This window comes from Pelobates fuscus, chromosome 4, assembly GCF_036172605.1.
Source record: "Pelobates fuscus isolate aPelFus1 chromosome 4, aPelFus1.pri, whole genome shotgun sequence".
Taxonomy (NCBI): Eukaryota; Metazoa; Chordata; class Amphibia; order Anura; family Pelobatidae; genus Pelobates; species Pelobates fuscus.
The window spans coordinates 356217897-356239384 of record NC_086320.1 but is presented as its reverse complement, the minus strand read 5'-3'; the positions used below and the strand labels follow the sequence as shown (position 1 = coordinate 356239384).

Below are 21488 nucleotides of genomic sequence, written 5' to 3'. Positions count from 1 at the left end.
TTTGTTTAACTGAAGCATTTAATATAGCAGAGGAGTTAATGTTGTTTTGCATGGTTTTTGTGGGTTCCTTTTTTTTTTTTTTTTTTTATTTTTTTTTTTTTATGGTGTCTGTAATTTTTGCAGGAACTAAAAAATCTGATCCCCAAATCAGCCGTAGGAACATTGTCTGCAAACTCTAGCAACGTTATCCAGCTGATTATTGACTCCTATAATGTAAGTGTGCAAATTTAACACAGTGTGGTGGGGTTTTTTGGGGTGGTTTTTTTTTTTTTTATATAAAGGAGCAATGCTTATAGCCCTACTGCACAGCAGTCAAATTATCTTATATTAATATTTAAAATGTCTGCTTTGGATAAAAAAAATTAAAAATTCCTGACCATGCTAAAGTTCAAAGTTTCTCTATCAAGTCTGTTTGTTTAATACTATGGTTTTTCTTCAGTCTCTTTCTTCAGAACTCATTTTAGAAAACAGCAAGTTGCCTGAAGGTGTCACAATTAGCTATAAATCATTCTGCAAGAATGGTGTTAAAGGGACAGGGGAGAATGGAAGAAAATGTTCTAACATCTCCATTGGAGATCAGGTGAGTCATGCCTATCCATGTGTCTTACTAACATTAGTATGTTATCATTCTGGCACCTCTATGCCTGATGGACTTGTTTTCTCTGTGCTGGAAGTTGGGGTTGTTTGGGTTTGCATAAGGCATTTCTATACTGGTATTATAGAATAGATTCTTGTTTTTCTACGGTCTGCTGCCATCTAAAGATGTATTTCTTTATTTTTTTTGTAGTGAACTAATTTTAAATCTGACTAAATTCAGAAGTCTGATAGATATTATTACCAGAACTGTCCCTTATTGGAGAGAAACAGTACAACACAACTAATTGGCCTCTATTTGGGTTTTGCAAAAATCTTGGGTGACTTTTGCAATTGTTTTACAACAATTTAAACTTTTTAATCAGAGGAAGCATTTCAATGTTTTTTCATGTTCATGTGTGTTCTTGAAATATGCAGTTTGTCTCTTCTAATATTGAAAATGATCGTCCTACTTAAGGCTTTGTAATGTTTAGAGTCTTGCAACAATTCCTTAAAGGGAAATGATAAAGACCGATACAGTGGCAGTGGTCCCAGCAGTTTGTATTAACCAGATTGCTTTACATCAGTTTGGCAAGTGAAATCACTCTTCATGCTCTCTAGCACTGTTTACAGCATTCACATTCATGCTTGTTAAAAGGTATGTGATCTGAAGGCACCTCCTCAGAAGGAAAACAATGATTTTATGACTGCTTTGTTTCAGGTGGAATTTGAGATAAGTGTGACTGCACACAAGTGTCCTAAAAAAGGGCAGAGTGAATCCATTAAAATCAAACCCCTTGGATTTACTGAAGAGGTTGAGGTTATTCTACATTTTATCTGTGAATGTGATTGCCAGAAAGATGGAACTCCACACAGCCCACAATGTAATAATGGAAATGGCACCTTTGAATGTGGAGCCTGCAGGTATTTATGTGGCTCATTTTTTTTTTTTCGTGCTTCATGTGTAATATAGGTGAGCTTAAGCAGTATTTGTTTATTTTAATAGTGTTTTACTTCGCCTCCATTTTGGGCTATCTCTTCAGGAATCTCCAAGAGGTATAGCCATAATAGAGGAAACCTTTCTGTGAGCATTTCTGGCAAGTCTCTTAAGGGCTGTCAGTAACAAGGGTTCGGGGGAAAAACTCCTGCCCAAAAGGTAATGCAACATCAGCTTGTCATTCGGGGCTTTATTAATGAGGTAAAATAGGCGTCACTCTAAATACAGCTTGCAAAGTAAACTTGCAAGTAAGATGCGTGCTGTTCTTTACCGAGCTCCTTTCTGGTTAATTAAATGTGACACTATTTGAATAAATGTTGTAAACCACTATATTAAATGTTTCTATTTCTTCATGAACAAGTGCACGCTCTCCCCACCAATGAGCCTGTCACTGGGATGCCACTTCCTGTCAGCAAGCGTATATCAAACTAAAATGGGGCAGAAAGGTTTACTCCAAGCATCCTATCAACTACCGCTTGCTCACTGGATTACACTGTAGATGCAAATGTTAGGACAAAATCTCAACCTGTATATTATGTCTTGCTAATATGATGATGGAAAATGTTAGTGAGCAGTAGTGCATTATGTAAGGTCTGCGAATCGAGTTTACTAAATTGGAAATGTAATAAAAGCCAAAGCAAGCTGATGCATCTTTTATCCTGACCAGGCATCTATAGTGTATCACTGTTGGTACAATGAGGCCCTTCATTTTATATTAAACTAGTTCAGTGGTCTAGTTAGAATACTCTGTGCATTTTCTATGAATGTCACCCAAATATCGCTTCCCCCTTTTGTATTTGAGACCCTCTCCCCCTTCAGTTACAGTTGTAATATTGGCAGGGGGACCATTTACACCAAACATTTGTAAGGAACCTGTATTGTTATGGTGCTTGGGGTGTCCCTTTTATTGTAGCTTAAATAATTGTCTTTCAAAACCTTTACTCAACTCCTACAGACACCACTTTGTTTTGTTTTCCTATTAATGCTGTATAGATGCAATGATGGTCGTATTGGAAAGGAGTGCGAGTGCAGCACAGAGGAAGTGAACAGTGAAGATATGGATGCTTACTGCAGGAAAGATAATGGCTCTGAAATCTGCAGCAACAACGGTGACTGTGTCTGTGGCCAATGTGTGTGCAAAAAGAGAGACAATCCTAATGAAATCTATTCTGGAAAACATTGCGAATGTGACAACTTTAACTGTGATCGATCCAACGGGCAGATCTGTGGTGGTAAGTGCTTTGTTTAATGGGGGCAGGGGGTGGGGCTTGTAAAATGATACATCAGAGCACTGATTTACTTTAAAGTAAGGAATCAGCTGCCTCACCTACCTGCTAGCCAGGTAAGGCCATGATTGTGAAAGCTGGACACTTGGGTAAGGTAGGCATGCACTTTTGTAACACATTTTCGAGGAGGTTGGCATTGGTAATTAGTATAATTTAAGTCTCAGGAGCTGTATTGCAGTGGATCCATCCAGCATGATGGACATGCCCAGCCCCAAAACCATCCTTTCTTGATGTGTGAGGCTTGTTGGCTTACTCCGCTAGGCAATGCTGCAGTAGTTTATTATTGTTAAAATTTCAATTCCAGAATTGTTCTTTTGTATTTGGCCTATTTTACAGTGTGAATCTAGGATGTTTGTTTTGTTCTGCATGTGAACCAAGATGATTGGTTGCCTAATATAGGACACGGCACCACTTCTAGTCCGTCACTTGTCAATGTTAAATTCGTCAATAACTCAATCAGCAGCTGACTTCAAAAAACCTGCTGTGCACAGTACACAAAGCTGATATGGACAATATGGTATATTTAGCCTCCTTACTTTTTAACTGTACCTGCCAGATCTGTGGAGCAAATTAATAAAGCAATATTATTATATTGCATTATGCGTCTGTTGGCTTTTAGTTTATAGCACCGTTAAGTAAACTGATAAAATTGTCACACTTTATAGTCACACATTTTTCTTGAAAGCACAATGGGAAATTTACTGAGCCATAAGCCAGCTAGATATAAAAAAAGGTGGGGGTTGAGAGGCGGCAGAGCTATCCACGGACTTGAATGGCTGCAAACTAAGAGAGCTCAGAGAGATTGAGCGGGCAATCCGATACAATTGGGCACGATGGGACACCACGTCCAGCAAGCATCCAGGGGTAAAATCGGGTGCTTTCACAAAGTATTTTAGAGATGACGCTGAGCACCATCCCGAGACACCAGGCTCCAACATTTACCTGCAGAGTGTTTGCCACCTTCGAGCCCTGCTAACTCAGATGGATCCATGCTCACCCTCAATCCCGACCTGTGGGACATCATCAAAAATTTACCCTCCAAACAGGACATTGCCACCTTGTTGCAAGTTACATTCCAGACCAAAATGGAAGCTACACATGGGAGATTGGGTGACCTCCCTGGAAGACGACCAGGACCTCATCCACACCCAGGCACTCCAACTGCAATCCTCTGTGGAGGCTTAGAACTCACACATTTCGGCCGTGTACAGGGCCTTAGACCACCTCGATAATCAAGGGAGTCGCAATAACCTCCGGATCAAAGGCCTGCCGGAAAGGGAGCAAGAAAACCTGCATGCCACCCAACAAGAAATTTTTAACCTAATCCTTAATAGGGCTGCAGAAAAACCCATACTTTTGGACAGGGCACTCAAACCATGAGGTAACGTGTCAGATACGCCAAGAGACACAATATGTCGATTGCATTACTTTACCATAAAAGAGGACATCATCCGTGCACTACGGCAAATAACGCAGCCTTTTTCTATTCCACGGCGCACGGCTTCAAATATATCCCGACCTCTCCTGGATGATGCAGGACACGGAGACCCCTCACGGACCTGCTCAGGTCCAAGACCATTAGATGCAGATGGGGTTTTCCCTTTGCCCTCACGGCCACCAACCACGGTGCCACGGCCATGATTTTGTCAAAGTACATGGCGATGTTTACTCACGCATTGGACCTACCAAACATATTGACACCTGTATAGTGAGAGTGTGTGGAGGCAGCTCACATTTACATTAGAGAACTCCCCCCCCACCCCCCAAAAATCATCCTCTAACGCAGAAGATGTATAAGTATTTTATTTACGCTCAGGGATGGTACCTGCCTGAAGACTTTTTCAGGCCAGAACGGAGCAGGGCCATACATTAGCAGCTCCTATAGAAAAAAAGCCACCCACTCAACCTCGTTCAGCAAGAGCTCCCTCATGACCTTTTTATAATTCAAGCTTATTTGGCAATTGCCCCTACCACACAGAATCAAACCTAACCTCAGGATTGTTCCCAGCTGGCTCCTTTTAACTATCCGAATCCACAACCCATTTTACTCACATTAGATTAACCCCTTAAGGACCAAACTTCTGGAATAAAAGGGAATCATGACATGTCAGACATGTCATGTGTCCTTAAGGGGTTAAGTAGAGTAAGTAAAGCCACTACTGCGATGCCTTTATTTGTTCGCCAGTGTTTACGACTTTCACGCCAGGGGAAAGCCACTGACTCCATTGGCTACCAACGATTACAGCTTAACTTGAACTCACTCTCTCACTCCACTTTTCCTTTTGTTTTTATGTAAATAGTTATGTTAATTTTTGTTATATTGCATTACTGTTATTTTCCCGGAAGCACACTAAACTTATTGATTCACATTCACTCAGCGGTATGGCTACCATCAATGTAATCACACTAAATGTACGGGGCCCCAACTCTCCAATAAAACACTCCATGGCACTTAATGAGCTACATAAACTTAGTGGATGTGGCGTTCCTCCAAGAAATTAATTTTAAGAGGTCACGCTCCCACCTTGCGCAACAGACACTACCAAACTGGTTACTTCAGCAACTATGAAGGGGCAAAGGCGAGGGGGGGGGGGTAACCATTTTGACCTTCACGTACAAAGCCCATCTCACAGACCCCAATGGCAGGTTTCTCCTGGTGAAGGGCACCGTGGGAAACACAATTGTCACACTAGCTTATCTCTCTCTCCCCAACAGAAACCGCATGCACACATTACACCATCAAGGCTAAACACCTATCTAATCTATTTAAGCTTCTACAGACTCAAACAGACCCTTTACCTCCTGATTTCACTAAGCACTCAGAGGGGGAACTAGGCATCTCCCTGACACGAGTGGTCACGGATATTTGTCAATCCCTTCAAAACGTCCATTAGCACATACACCCACGAGGGTAATTACAAATGTATTGCACACTGGCACTACACACCAACAAGGATCCACCAGTTCTTACCCAATCCTCCAGACACATGCTGGAGATGTGGTCAGACCAGAGGCACACCCACGGGGCACCTATGGTGGCAATGCCCCACCATACAAACCTATGGGGGGAGGGGGATTTAAGAATCTCTGATACATATGATCACAGGGATTCACATACTCAAGTCACCTGAAGCAATGCTATTCCCGTTCTACCTGATCTCAATACCTAAACATACATGCCTCCTACTAAATCATCAACTCATAGCTGACAATCTCTTAATTCCCACCAACTGGAAGCAGACTACTCCTCCCATCCCCTCCAATAAGGGAATGGATCCAAAGGGTGGAGTCTGGGAGGATCATGGATGAACTTATTCCTTCTCGCATAAGTATGAACAATACAAGAAAGTCTGGGAGCCCTGGTTGACATTCCTCAAACAAATATAATTCCATACTCCAATCCAGATGTGCTGGGCACCTGGAGGAAAATCTCCAACACTTCATTGTACAAACGTTATGGTTTTAGAACGTTTATATATTCACATTAAACAGGTAGCTTAATGCGATAGTATCCAACAACAAAGGTTAGAATATATATAGCTTGGCCAAGTATCAGAGAATCTGCAACCCCACAAAGGAATGGTTAGCCATTCGCTTCAGGAACACTCTGACACACGTACACAGGCATCACCTAAGGTATAGGTTAAACACGCCAGATCGGGGGTTCAAGAGATGGAGGTTTTGACCCTTATAATGGCTTATCTTGTGTCTCTCAATCGCAAATGTACGGATCTCAAGATTTGCTTGTTAATCCATGTAAAATGTTATGCCCTTGGAGGCACTATGCATATCTTTGAAACATCCTACTTATATGCAATTGTAACAAACTTAGACTCTGCAAGAATGTATCCTAATTTCATATATATCACTTGTTAAATATTTGTTATTTTTATTTTTTTAAAGTTAATTTTAAAAAAAAGTGGGGTTTAAAGAATACCCTGAATAGGTGTAAATTGAGGGTATGACATATGGTAATATAACACCATATAAGGCTTATTTAGAAAAAAAATAAAAAAAAAATAAAAGTCCTCTTATACAATGTGCTTTGTATAAATCTTGCTTTCCTTGAGGTTTTTTTTATTTTATTTAACTTTTTTGGTCAGTTAAAGTACATTAATGCAGATAAACATTATTTCTTGCAGGAAATGGTGTTTGCAAGTGTAGAGTATGTGATTGTTTCGCAAACTTTTCTGGAAATGCCTGTGATTGTTCTGAAGACATCAGACCTTGTATAGCAACAAATGGACAAGTTTGTAATGGCCGAGGTATCTGTGATTGTGGGAGGTGCAAATGTACAGACCCCAAATTTCAGGGAGCTACCTGTGAAATGTGCCAGACCTGTGTTGGTGTTTGCGCTGAACACAAGTAAGTAATTTATTACTAAAATATTAAAGCATACTTACAGTTGTGCTAGTAGGGACATTACCCTATAGCTTAGATGTCCTCTACAAAATCTTTTTAAATGTAATAATGATTTTAGCATGGGAGCTTTTGAATTGGGGTGTATTGTATTTGTGTGTGTGCATGCGCACACACACACACAAAATGAAAGGAATTGACCAATAAATGACAGGATAAAACATTTACTTATTGTGTCTAACTGCACGTATTGGTCGTGAAGAAATTACATTTTCATTCTGTATAAAGCATTTGTATTGACAATTTAAGAAAAAAAACGGTTTACAATCGTGTTTTGTATGTTGCAAAGTTTAACCCTAATTTGTCTTCGAACAGGGACTGCGTCCAGTGTAGAGCATTTCAGAAAGGAGAGAAGCAAGCAGTTTGCCATGAGCAGTGTATGACGTTTAATATCACAAAGGTTGACACACGTGATCTATTGCCTCAACCAGGCCAGGCAGAGGCACTCACTCACTGCAAAGAAAAGGATGTTGAAGACTGCTGGATTTACTACACCTACTCTGTGAATTCCAATTCTGAAATCCATGTACACGTTGTGAAGGACCCAGGTAAAATCAGAGCAATTTAGAGATACACATAAGTTAATGTGTGCACTCAGTGATGTTGAAGTGGGAAGGTTCAAGAAGTCTTCAGTAGGAGGACATGGCCTCCTTAAAAGGTCATTATGCACCCTAACAACTACAGCTAACTGTAGTGGTTATGGTGCCAGTATGCTCTTACCGCTGTCCCCTAGTTCTGTGTCAAACTTTCCTTCAGCAGAGGACTCTAAATTGCGAGCCGTACGCATTCACCCCCAAAAAGGCATCGGATGAGTCACCTCAAGAAGGGGACTTAATGTTAGGCAAAGAACCCAATATTCCCTACCAGATGAACTCCCACGACTGCATTTGCCTCCAGACTGGTCAGATACTGGCAGTACATTGGGGTATTCTTGTACTCATCTATTCCAACTATTATTTCTATCATAGTCTCTCTTTCCTTGTTTTAATTGTTATTAAGGGACTCATACCTGTGTAGTACGAATCGCCTGGGGGGGCCTCTCATGGGTCCGCACAGTCTCTACTTACAATTCAGTGCTAACATTTGTATCACCCATAATCTAACTAAAGGTTAAAGCATGTCATAACTGCCCTAGTTTACCTATCTTATAATAGAATGACATTCATTTACCAATCTTGTAATCGCATAGTCAGCCAGTATAGCCTGATTATTACAATCTGTTTTATTGTTCTACTTAATGTAACCAAAAAAAATGTGCATGTTTTCTCACTGCCTTACTGCTTACAAGCTATGTATTTTATCCCCTGTCACAAGCTGTTGGGGCGTGACAAGTCGCATGTAATTATCTGCACTTCAAAAATAAAGAATTAAAAAAAACAAAAAAAAAACAACCAACCGTTACTACTGTGTCGCACTGAGTGCAGTCTCCTTTCTGTGAAATCCTTTCCAAGTCATGACAATGGGTAGCACAAACGGTTGGTTGTTAAAGCAGTTACAGCAGTTACCGTATATACTCGAGTATAAGCAGAGTTTTTCAGCACATTTTTTGTGCTGAAAAACCCCAACTCTGCTTATACTCGAGTCAATGTCGGTTTTATGGCAATTTACATTGCCATAATACAGACTGGGGGCTGGCAGCGAGCGCTTACCTCTCCTGCAGCTCCTGTCAGCTCCCTTCTCCTCCTCGCCGGTCCGTTCAGCACCACTGTCAGCTCCCAGTGTAAGTCTCGCGAGAGCCGCGGGGTCATAGTGCGGCTCTCGCGAGACTTGGTGTGAGCTGGCAGAGGGAGCTGACCGGACCGGCGCGGAGGAGAAGGGAGCTGACAGGAGCTGCAGGAGAGGTAAGTGCTTCCTGCCAGCCCCCTCCACTGAACTGCCAATGCCACTGGACCACCAGGGAGTGAGAGCCCCCCTCCCTGCCATGTATCAAGCAAGGGAGGGGGGACGAAAAAATAAATAATACAATATTTTAAAAATAATGAAATTATTAAAATAATTGAAAAAAAATAATAATAAAAATGCCCACCCCCCACCAAGGCTCTGCAGCACACACTCACACTGCATTCATATATACACACAGCATTCATACACACTGCACTCGTACACACACTGCATTCATTATATACACACACACTGTAAATAAATATTCAATTAATATAATTTTTTTAGGATCTCATTTTATTTAGAAATTTACCAGTAGCTGCTGCATTTCCCGCCCTAGTCTTATACTCGAGTCAATACGTTTTCCCAGTTTTTTGGGGGTAAAATTAGGGGCTTCGGCTTATATTCGGGTCGGCTTATACTCTAGTATATACGGTACCCATCTTTCATAGCCCTTTGTGAAAACTCCTTTATCAAGCCTGGTGTGGTAAAGGCTATTTTATTAGCCCTACCATTGCTCTTATAAATATGTTATCACTGGAAGTTTTGCATGCCAGTCTTTCCGTTAATGTATTTGGCGAATAGTTCTATCCAACGGCCCGATCATCCACACGTGGGGGCAAGGTCTGCTTCAGATTATTGATCCTTCTTAATCTGTTCATTGCACTGTTAAAACTACCAGTAGATAGATAAATAGCTAAATGTATATTCCTAAAAGTTGGATTTTGGGTCTTTGATATTATGAATGTACGGGTAACCAGTACAGAAAGGTTGGGGGGGGGGGGGGGGTTGTTTTGTTTTCTTAAATGAATTGTGTTTTGGTTTTTTTTTTTTTATGATGAAAAAAGCAAGAGAGAACTCATCCTTACTTTTAGTATATGATGGGTTACTTCAACCATTTAAATGCACTTTGGGTCAGACAGTGTTTGAAACCAGACCGTGTCTATGGTCTTCCCTGCTTCTATGCAGTGAAGGCCATACAGACTGTTGATATTGAGACACTGTCTCACCCAAGGTGCATTTATATGGTTGAAGGAACTAATCATAGACTAAAAGTAGTGATGGGTTTTAGTTTAGACTGTATGCTTAGTCACCTGCCAACATTTGCAAAATGTCTGATGTTTGACCCCTCATTTAGCATGTCAGATCAATGTGCTGGTGAAGGAGCTTCTCACAGGACTCAAGATCTGGAACACAACTAGTTTCCAGTGTGCGCTAAGGGGGAAAACAATGATTGAACATCATATTCTTGCTCCCTGTATACGTAATGTGCTCAGATATCTCTGTGTAGGGTCCTGTCAGAAACTCCCTCCCCCTCGGGACATTACTCAGCCATTCCACATTAGGGGTTTGGCTCACGTCTGAAAATATAGCTCTACATGTCTGTGGGTCGGGGGGCTAGGCATCAGCAAAACTCTTGTGAAATAAGACTAGTCCGTTTCAGGCACCCGGCCTTATAGTTTGTTGGGTTTTTTTGTTTGTTTTTTTTAAGTGCCACCACTTGCATGAAGAGTGCACATTAGATCCACTCATTTAAAAACAAAAACTTGCCTTCCCTGTCACTCCACATATACATTGTATATTACAATGTTACAATTGAAAAAGCTTCCTATGCATTGTATTCAGTGATTTCTACAGCAACTTCAAGAAAGGGAAAACACACTCAGACGTTCTAAACACGCACATCATGGTAAATAGTTGTGTAATCTTTTGTGTGTTTTTGTTTTATCCCGCAGAGTGTCCTAGTGGCCCTGATATAATTCCCATTGTTGCTGGAGTGGTGGCTGGGATTGTTCTGATTGGGTTAGCATTGCTGCTGATCTGGAAGCTTCTCATGATCATCCATGATAGAAGAGAGTTTGCAAAGTTTGAGAAAGAAAAAATGAATGCCAAATGGGATACAGTAAGTACTTCAGAATAACTTTGTAAGACCATAGAAACTATACACTAGTCAGAAAACTGACCGTTGCCTGTTTTCACAAAATGTAAATTACATTTGACCGGGGACCTGTTCAATGTTGAAACTTGTTCCGTGACCCATAATTCAGTTTTAATAAAACATTAAACTTTAAAAATAAAGTCTTTTTCAAAAAGTACAGGACCCGCAAATATGTGATGAGCCGCAGTGCTGTAGTCTTAATGAAGGTCATTTCACATTGACAAAGGGTATGTTACCTGAAATGTTTGTGTTTAGCATGTCCTTTCTAAAAACTACAGCACTGAGGTGCATCTAAATCATTGTTTGCGCTGGTTCTGTTCTTTAATTTTGGGTTTGCACTTATTCCACTACTGGAGCCATAGTGGACCATGAACTAGCTGCATATAATTTTAATCTAGTGATTATTCTAAAGTATTTTTATGGTTCCCATCTTTTTATGCTGCAGCATCTTTTTCCTCAATTTTCTGTTTGTGTTTATTCCAGTCTTGGTTAGACTCTTCCTAGTATAAGATGTATCCATTGCACTGGTAAAGCTATGCTGCTATAAGCTGTTTATTTTATTGAGCAAGTAAAAGGACCTGCTCTTAAGTCTTTTCAGTATGTTGTTGGGTGAATTTATGAAGACAATTAGTGACACTTTTATGTATTAGTCCTGCTTTGGGGGACTTGTGTAAACAGGGTTTCCAAAGTCAGACTTCCTGTTTGACTAAGGCACCCATTGTTGGTTAGTGGTAGGCCTGTCTAAGAGGAACAAAGTGCAGACACATCTATACAGTTTGCTTGCCGAACAGTCCTTGAAATACTAAACTAATGTTTCAAACTATCCACATTCAGATCTCTAACTTCATATAGATATTAGATTTATTATTTAAATACTGTCCTTAAAGGGACACTCCAGGCACCCAGACCACTTCTGCTCATTGGTGTGGTCTGGGTGCCAACTCCCACTACTCCTAACCCTGTAAGTGTAATTATTGCAGTTTTTTAAAAACTGCAATAATTACCTTGCAGGGTTAACTCCATCTCTAGTGGCTGTCTACTAGACAGCCACTAGCGGTCTCTTCCTGGTCCATAGCACAGGAAACCTGTGCTAGAGCGTCGCTGGACGTCCTCGCGCTGTGTGATGACCTCCAGCGTCGCTCAAATCCCCATAGGAAAGCATTGAAAATAGTTTTCAATGCTTTCCTATGGGGAGACCTAATGCGCATGCGCGGAATTGCCGCGCATTAGGTCTCCTCGGCCGGTGGGCGGGATCAGTCTCGCCGGCCGACGGAGCGCGGAGGAGGAGACAGCGGCGAGGGACATCGCCACTGCCACAGGTAAGTGACTGAAGGGGTTTTCACCCCTTCAGTAACTGGGGATTGGTGGGTGGGAGAGGGACCCTCCAGTGCCAGGAAAACGGATCATTTTCCTGGCACTGGAGTTTCCCTTTAAGCCTACTTCATTACACTTTCACCATTCATATATCTGCGTATAACTGCATGTCAAAAAATGGGGAGTTCACATTTTCTTCTGTGGATTCGTTTCTCCAGCAAGAGAATCCAATTTACAAGAGTCCTATAAATAATTTCAAGAATCCAAACTATGGACGTAAAGCAGCTCTCTAAGCCTCCTCTGGTTGTATCTCTTCCTTTTTCTGTTTCTTCTTATGCATGTTCCTTTTACACACTTTACTATTAACACTGTGTGCCTGCAACCACTTCTTCTGGAAATACTCTCCACTGCTTTGCTTTTTAATTAACAATATTTGTTACAAAGTGTCCATTTTAGTGCTTTGCCAGATGGTTTAAAGGGAACTCCAAGCACCATACGAATCTATTCCCAAAATGTTGTTTTTTGTAGCTGAAGCTCGCAGCATCCCTACAGTCACGCACATCGAAGTAGGAAGCTATGCTTTCATTTGCTCATACTCTAGAGCGTTTTGTTTCGTAGCTTTTATTACTTTAATTCTATTTAAAAGGCTATTTTCAGCAGCAACTAGCTCCATTAGCAAAAAAACAAACAATAAGCAAGATCCAGTATTACTAGCTTTCTTGGTAATCCAGGTGGTGAGGGCCCAGCTACATGGCCCCATAGTTTCCTGCTGTGCTCCGCTTTATGTAATATGCTCAGTGGTGTCAAATGAGAACAGGGACGTGGTGACTTTTCTTGTCTGAGAAATCTTAAAGTCCTGTATAGCTTATGCCAAGATATGCATACCATATCCATGCATTAGTTATCTGTAGCACTGCAGAGGCCACAGATGTACACATTAATTTACTGGCAGTGAATGAATGTAATTGACAGACTAGCACTTCCCTATTAAATGTAAAAGTGGCGCTTTTTTTTATTTATTTTTTATTTTTTATTTTTTTTAAATAAAAAAAAATGGAATCAAGTAATACTGAGATTCTGCCTGTAAGTAGTACTCTTCCCCTCCTTTCCTTTCCCCCCCTTCATTTTTCCTCTTTTGTTACTTCTTGTATGCACTCATCTGGTCTCAGTGAAGGCTTTTATCATTGGTGACTAACATAAACTGCCCCAGTTAGAGTAAATTGTCATCTGAAAATAATAAACTTCATGTAAATTTTTAAACTGTAAAGATAAAACGTTGACCTGTTTGACTAGCCCAATGTTTATACTAAATTACTTTCTAAAGTGATGGTGTGTTAAGTTTGCATGACACGCACGCATTAAATGGGGAAAAGGTTACATGCTCACAACTTGCATTTTAGTAAAGATGCAAGTTTCTAAAGCATAAAAAAAAAATAATTCTAGTGTTTGTTAGTATCTGAACGATAACCACAGTGTTTCCTTTCTGGTAACACAAAGCACATTCATTCATGGATGAGGATCTTGTTGCCAATCGCTTCTTAAACTCAGAATCTAACTGGATGAATTGCAATGTATTGCCCCCTGTGCTGTTATTTACAGGGAAAAGATACTAACTATATTACAAAACGTGTGCCGTGTGCATTCTGTTCTAGCGTTTTTGAATGCATTAAGCTCAGATTTTGCCCTGCCACCCCGTTATAACCACCTCCTGCTACCACTTGAAGGTATATGCAGTGTATTTTAGCAGTAATAGTTTGATTTTCCATGCACGTGCATAGACACCAAAAAGAGGTTTTGTTTGCATTTTCTCAATGCTTATTCTTGATTTTTTTTATTTTTCTTCTAGGGAGAAAATCCTATTTACAAGAGTGCCGTGACAACAGTTGTGAATCCAAAATATGAGGGAAAATGAACCTTTTTTTCACTGTATGCAAAGTGTTTTTTTTTTTTTTTTTTTTTTTTTTTTTTAACTTATTTTATTTTTTTCCTTGCAGGGAAGCAGCCAAAGCGCAATTAATTCACTAACCAGTTGAGGGGAATGTATGTGTTGTTGTTTTTTGTTTTTTTACATGCAGGGGTTTTTGCTTTTTTGTTTAATTTTTTAATTTTTGTTGTTTGTTTTTTTTTGTACAGTTTATGCAAACCGTTTCAAGAAAGCTATTGATGCCATTGGACTATCATTCATTTAATTTTTTTTTTCTCTAAATAGTGTTGTAGAGTTTTGGGTTTTTCCCCCAGTTACAAACTCACAATTCACTGTTTAGTATAAAAAAAAAAAAAAAGACTACAATGAATAATGTTTTCTGAGGTCACATTGTGCCTTTTTGACCTTGATCACCAAACTTTTATTTTTTTGTTTCAACACCCACAAGGGTGAGATCAGGAGTAAACGCAGAAAGCCTTGCAAATGAGAGCATTATAATGGTTTCTGCTTTAGAAGGTTTATGAAAGCTAGATTTACAGAGAAGCCATAACTAATGTGATGTACTCCTTAAACGTCTTCTCTAGCATGGTCAGCAGGTTTGGTATGTGAGGTTCAGCAATTTGGGGGTCTTTTTTTATTGCAAGCAAATGGGGGCAAAGATGCCAACCAGCTCATAATGAACTTGATTGCTATGATCCTTCACCTTCCGGTGTGCCATAATTATAGCTTGTGGAGGATCATAGGAATTGTAGTTAATTAATTAGACGCTGGGTGGCCACAGGTTGCTTACATTTGAAAGGTTGATATTTGGTGTAAGTGTCTATGCAATTGAACAAAATACATTCTTGATAATGGTATCCCAAGTGGTCCGGGAGCATGCTTATTAAGACGGTAAATTCCAGTACTGTATGAATTTGCTGCATGAAGTTAACTACCAAAATTCACAATGCATTTACTTGTTAAGATGCCTTAATTCATGTTGCGTCCTAGATAATTTCTTTTTTTTCTTTCATCTATTCTCTGTCTTGCCATCTGGGGCTTCCTTGCCTTTAAATCGCTTGTTTCCGTCATCCAGACTGTAATTTTAGTTTGTAATCTTGGCTGTAAAATTTAAAGCTGTGCACTACTGTACTGTGATATATAATTGTTTTTCAGCTTGTTCAGAGACCGTTTTAACATTGTGCCATATACATTCATTGTTTATTTGCTTTGGACCATTTGCATTGCCTTTTGTTCAACATTTTGTCACAATCTTGTTTTTAAGTGCCTTTTTATTTTAGCAGGTGTTCACTTTTTACAATAAGGTTAACTAAAGTTATTTATTAAATAAAAATACTTAAAAACTGAAACGGTTCTTTGTCATTCTATTTGAATCCTTCAAAATTCGTGTTTTCTCCGGTTCCCCTGCTCATTTTCAGGTTTTCCAAAATGGTTTATGATTTTGCACCAATCAATAATGGCATACACAACTTTTTGGCGTCTTGTAACAAAATGCGAAGATGCTACTAATTTGCAGAGTAGGTTTCACAAAAAAATTGTACGGATTTCCAGAATTTCTTTAACTATATTTCAGTGCTTGTTAATAGATGGCTAGACCTGATGCACTTCTAATGTCCATATCGGAGCACCTTGCAAAAAGTTGTGAAGATGTAGGAAGCACAGTTCAAGATAACTGCAAAACTTCAATTAGATGTTTGTGTGAACATATCTACTCCCAGTTTAAGCAGGAGCACATTATGTGCGCCCTTTTTTTGGAGATGTTCTATACAACAGCTTTGGCACTTCCATTTAAGCTGATACTAGCTGTTGTTATTAAATGTTAGATCCCCCTACACTTTACAAAATTAATATTTATATATACATGCTTTGAACGAAGTTTGGCAAGTTGGCAAAGTTACTATGCGAAATGTCATTAAATAAAGCCTTAGTGCTGGGAGCCTCTGAAGTGCCACTAGGGCACAAAACTTATAGGCGTCATCTACTTGATGCTCCTCACCGTCCGACTCTTGTTGTTTTCCAGCCTAGCATCTTATATGAAGATTTGGTTTTTATTTTCTTTAATACCTGAATTAATATTTTTTCTCTATAGATGCTAAACATTGACTATTATATTAGGGTCCATTACCTTAAGCATTGTATTAATGGGAAGCCACATTTTAAGTGCTGGCAGGTAAAGGAATGGAAACACTAGCATGTGCTGCTCAATCCTAAATTCACGGTTGAAACAAAAAGCACAGGTTGGAGTTTTTTTTTTTTTTTACTAAAATACAGGAATGCGATCACCAAATAATACATCAATGTAGGTCCTTAAATGCTCTAGAACAGCAATGGCGATCCTGTGCCGCAGGTGGCACGCCGAGCCTTCTTTGGGCACGCGGCCTCAGGTCGCGGGGGAAAGGAGGGGCGCTGGTCGGCAGCAATGCAGGTGTCTTCCCAAAACGGCCGGCACCTACTCTGCTTTCGTATCGGGAGGACCTGGAGGCAGGGGGGAGGAATCTGGAAAGCAGCTCCTCCCGCGAGCAGGCTGTGTGGAGTGTACCCGCGTGCATGGCAGCTCCGCACTGCATGGGAGAACAGAGCTGCAGCCAGACTTATACCAACCACCACCGGACCACCAGGGCTGGCTGTGGGGCCGCCCCCCCTCCTTCACCAAAGGTAAGAAGGGAGGGGGGAGATAAGGATTTTATGTATAGGTCAGGATTACTTAAAAAAAAAACAAAAAAAACACACACATTTCAGCAGTCTGTCTGTAGTCAGCGGACTGTACGTATTAAACTGTGTGTGTGTGCGTCTCTTCAGCGGACTGTGTATGTATTTAGCAGAATGGGACCACTTTTCTCCTCTTGGTATAACTTGTGTTATTAGGCTTAATAACTTTAGCATCAATTTTTTTTATATATGTTGTGGATGTGGCAGTTTGTGACTGTGTATTGCATTTGTTGGGTATGCTATTAAATATAAGCTTAATTTTATCTATAATTTATATAATTTAACTCTGTGTTCTTCTTTTAAAACAAGATGTTAAAGGACCACTCTAGGCACCCAGACCACTTCAGCTTAATGAAGTGGTCTGGGTGCCAGGTCCAGCTAGGTTTAACCCTTTTTTCTATAAACATAGCAGTTTCAGAGAAACTGCTATGTTTATATAAGGGTTAAGCCAGCCTCTAAATCCTCTAGTGGCTCTCTCACTGACAGCCGCTAGAGCCGCTTGCGTGATTCTCACTGTGAAAATCACAGTGAGCGCACGCAAGCGTCCATAGGAAAGCATTATAAATGCTTTCCTATGCGACCGGCTGAATGCACGCGCAGTTTTTGCCGCGCATGCGCATTCAGTCGAAAGGGAGGATCGGAGGCGGCGAGGAGGAGGAGAGCTCTCCACCTGGCGCTGAAATAAAGGTAAGTTTTAACCCTTTACTCTCCCCAGCGCCCGGCAGGAGGGGGTCCCTGAGGGTGGGGGCACTATAGTGCCAGGAAAACAAGTGCCGCGCATGCATTCAAAGTGTCCATAGGAAAGCATTTCTCAATGCTTTCTTATGCACCCTCTGCGTGATGGAGGTGAAATGTGCCTCCAGCGTCGCAGATGCACCTCTAGTGGCTGTCTGGAAGAAAGCCATTAGAGGCTGGATTAACCCCAAATGTAAACAGCAGTTTCTCTGAAACTGCTAGGTTTGCATCTGAAGGGTTAAAACCTGAGGGACCTGGCACCCAGACCACTTCATTGAGTTGAAGTGGTCTGGGTGACTAGTGTCCCTTTAATTATTTCGGAAAACTGAACGAGTTGTTTTTTTCTAAACGTAAACCTCAGTATTCAGGTTTAATTGCCGTGTTGGCACTTTGAGGGGAAAAAATTGGCATGTATTGCTGTTTGGGCACTTGGGCTCAAAAAGGTTCGCAATCACTGCTCTAGAATGAAAAAGTGAATGCAGTGTACATAAACAAAGTTGGAGGTACACAAACTTAAACTCGAGGTGCCATTTTTTTTATCTGAGTGACAAGATGACACAATCAAACACCAGTGTAAGTGGAGCACTTTAAAGTGGGTGTGTTTATAGGATACAACAAGCTCACTCAATAAAATACTCAAATAACAGACGACCAAGGTATCATTTTTGCTGCAAATTAACCTCCAATATTTCACTCTGTTAAGAGATCTTAAGAACTGGGGGGGTAAAATCCATTCTTTTTAAAAATTAATATTCTCCTGAGAGTGCTTTTCTTTCAAGTACTACAAATTTGTGTAGACAAGAGATTTAGATGTTCAGAAATCTAAAAATACCTTTAAACAAGAATATATATTAGCTAGGTGTATGCTGTATAGTCCTAAACCAAGAGGAGATTCTGGGTCTCCCCCCACCTCCTAATGTATCACTATGCAGTGCAATTGATGCGGATAGCAATGTGGAGTTGGGAGGTGGCTAGAGAGATCGCAGAGAGTCCTTCTTTGCACCATTTTCCTTGCCATCATCAACTCATGCATTTTGGATCAGGTGGAATTCAAATTGACTTTTAGTTCCTCTTCCCTTAACTCTGTTCTCAGAAACAGAGATTTCTCTCCAGTTATGCAACACAGAGAATTTAAAATATTTGGAAGCGGCTGGAATCCAACAATACTTTTAACTCCGGAGAGACTCCTCTGTATCCTTTTAAGACCTTAGTCGTCAAAGGGGATATGTTATTAAAGATAATTTTATATAGTTCTTCCAGTGCAAAGTATGACAGACAAGGTTAAAGGGACACTATAGTCCCCAGAACAACTACAGTTTATTGAATTTGTTCTGGTGAGTAGAATCATTACCATTCAGGCTTTTTGCTGTAAACAGTCTTTTTAGAGAAAATGCAATGTTTACATTACAGCCTAGTGAGAACTTCACTGGCCACTCCTCAGATGGCTGTTAGAGATCCTTCCTGGGTCATGGCTGCCTAAAATGCATCCAAACATTCAGTATCTCCTCCCTCTGCATACAGACACTGAACCTTCCTCATAGAGATGCATTGATTCAATTCATCTCTTTGAGGAGATGCTGATTGGCCAGGGCTGTGTTTAAATTGTGCTGGCTCTACCCCGATCTGCCTCTGTCAGTCTCAGCCAATCATATGGGGAAGCATTTTGACTGGCTCAGGCTACTACTTCTGCTGATGTCAGCAGGTAGTGGGCAGGTCTAAAGGTAAAAGGGACAAAGTATGCAGCTGCAGACTTGAATACAAGTAAGATTTTACTATAGTCATGGGGGGGGGAACCAGGGTTGCTCCATGGTTTTAACCCTATAGGGTCAGGAATACATGGTTTTTGTTCCTGACCCTATTGTGCTCCTTTAAATAGACATTTCACTAGATTACATATGGCAGTGGAAGACTGTAAATGTTACATGAAATGTCCAGAACATTACACTTTTGTTTTTTTTTTTTATAGGAAAACTACTGCTTTACAGTACATGAATGGGAAAGTTATCTGATTCAGCAGGAAATTCTGTAAAATATTGCTTTAAATAAAGATACTTCCTTTATATTTGAGTCGCGCACAAGTCTCAAAAAATAGTATTGTAGATTAGTCCAGTAAAAAACAGCTAAACTTCATTCTATTTTTATGCTATGTTTTGTGTCATGTCAGGTGTGTGTGTTCGTGTTCGGATAGCAAAGGTACAAAGTTACACTTTCAAACTGGAATAAGTGAAACAATCTCTGTCAATGGATATAAAACCAGCCTCCACACTGTTTTTTCTTGCACAATAGTGCCCCCTACCCTGGCACTGGTTCAAGCTCCGCCTCTGCTCCTCAAATGCTTTCCTATGAGGTTATAGGTGTTGCTGGATATCCTGATGCAAAGCGTGAGGACTTTTGGTCACCTAATCACCCAGAAGTCCCTCAAGTGGCTTTCTGGAAGACAGCCACTAGAGGTGGAGTTAACCATGCTATGTAATTATTGCAGTTTATTAAAAACTGCAATAATCTCAATTGCAGGGTTAAGGGTTCTGGGACACCACACCCAGACCACTAGAATGAGTGAAGTGGTCTTAATGCCTCAAGTGTCTCTTTAAAAATGTAAAAAGATAACATAAAAGTAACTTTTCTATTCATCTAATTTTTTTTTTTTTTGGTCAATCATTTTTTATTTTCTTAAATGAGGCATTAAGGGCATACAGTACAAAGCATATCAATAATATACATGTGGTTGTTCTGTTAAATCAGATATCTGGTATCTCTTGATAGGTGGTTTGGTACACTAACATGTGTAGCTCCACTTCTACCGATATTAGCCTCATTTAACATTCGTAAACAATATAGGGGAGTGAGTGCAGTTTTGCAGTCCTTTTAAGGGTGGTTCCCTGTGGTGTAGGTATTAGAGGTGTGGGATAGGTCTTCACCACTTCGGCAGTCTTGGTAACTGGGTTTTCATGGACTGTTGGTTACATGAGCGTTGTTATATGTTGCGGGCGTAGGTAGCCGTCGGGTATGAGTAAGTGGTAAGTAGGGAAGCATAGGGAACCAGCCTCATGGTTCATTTTGCAGTTGTCTGTGTGTGTGTGTGTGTGTGTGTGTGTGTGTGTGTGTATCTGGTCTGGTCAGGCTACATGACTGATTGCATCTTTCTGTCCTAGTTGTCTGTCATGACTTTGTGCGTCATTCTGGGTTCGTGTCCTCCGGTGGTGGCACAAGTTCTCGCCTTGGTTCCTGGTCTAGGGGTTTGTTGTCGGTGGGTCTTCTCACCCGGGTTTTCTGGGAAACTCCCACTATATATGAGTAGAAAGCTCTCCCCTGCTGTTCCTGCCTCTGATCTAGTAACCAGTATTTTATTTAATCTACCTCAATACAAAAAGAAAGCAGCCCAATCCTCCTTTTCCTACAGAACACCGCAATTATGGAACAACCTCCCGCACACTTTGAAATCTTCCCCCAGCCTAAAATTCTTTAAGAGATCCATATCTACATACCTCAAAACAGAATGCACCTGTCATGGTTAATTGTTTCTTACCTGTTCTATGTTAAATTCTGTATATACGTCATGTATTAATATTGTTTTTGTATTCTATTGTACCCTATTGTAATGATGCAATGGTTTGTGGATCCAGGACATACTTGAAAACAAGAGAAATCTCAATGCAGATGCATACACTACATCACCCAACCCCACTCACTCCACTGTTCTATGCTCGTTTG

At 40.4% G+C, this 21488-nt stretch overlaps 1 protein-coding gene across 2 annotated transcripts in view; it reads left to right on the top strand.

Moving 5' to 3' along the window:
* The window catches only part of ITGB1 (integrin subunit beta 1), a 38692-nt gene extending 24237 nt beyond the window's left edge, over positions 1-14455 (top strand). Inside the window, exons 9-17 of one of the 2 annotated variants that reach the window (XM_063452618.1) lie at positions 124-213; positions 440-580; positions 1295-1497; positions 2564-2802; positions 6999-7221; positions 7591-7823; positions 10893-11059; positions 12628-12712; positions 14256-14331. In XM_063452618.1, the coding sequence (XP_063308688.1) occupies positions 124-213; positions 440-580; positions 1295-1497; positions 2564-2802; positions 6999-7221; positions 7591-7823; positions 10893-11059; positions 12628-12702 (1371 nt within the window). In that variant the 3' untranslated portion in view covers positions 12703-12712; positions 14256-14331. Of the gene's footprint in view, positions 1-123; positions 214-439; positions 581-1294; positions 1498-2563; positions 2803-6998; positions 7222-7590; positions 7824-10892; positions 11060-12627; positions 12713-14255 lie in introns of both variants that reach the window. The other variant, XM_063452619.1, reaches the window with a different exon arrangement.
* Positions 14456-21488: the final 7033 nt, after the last annotated feature.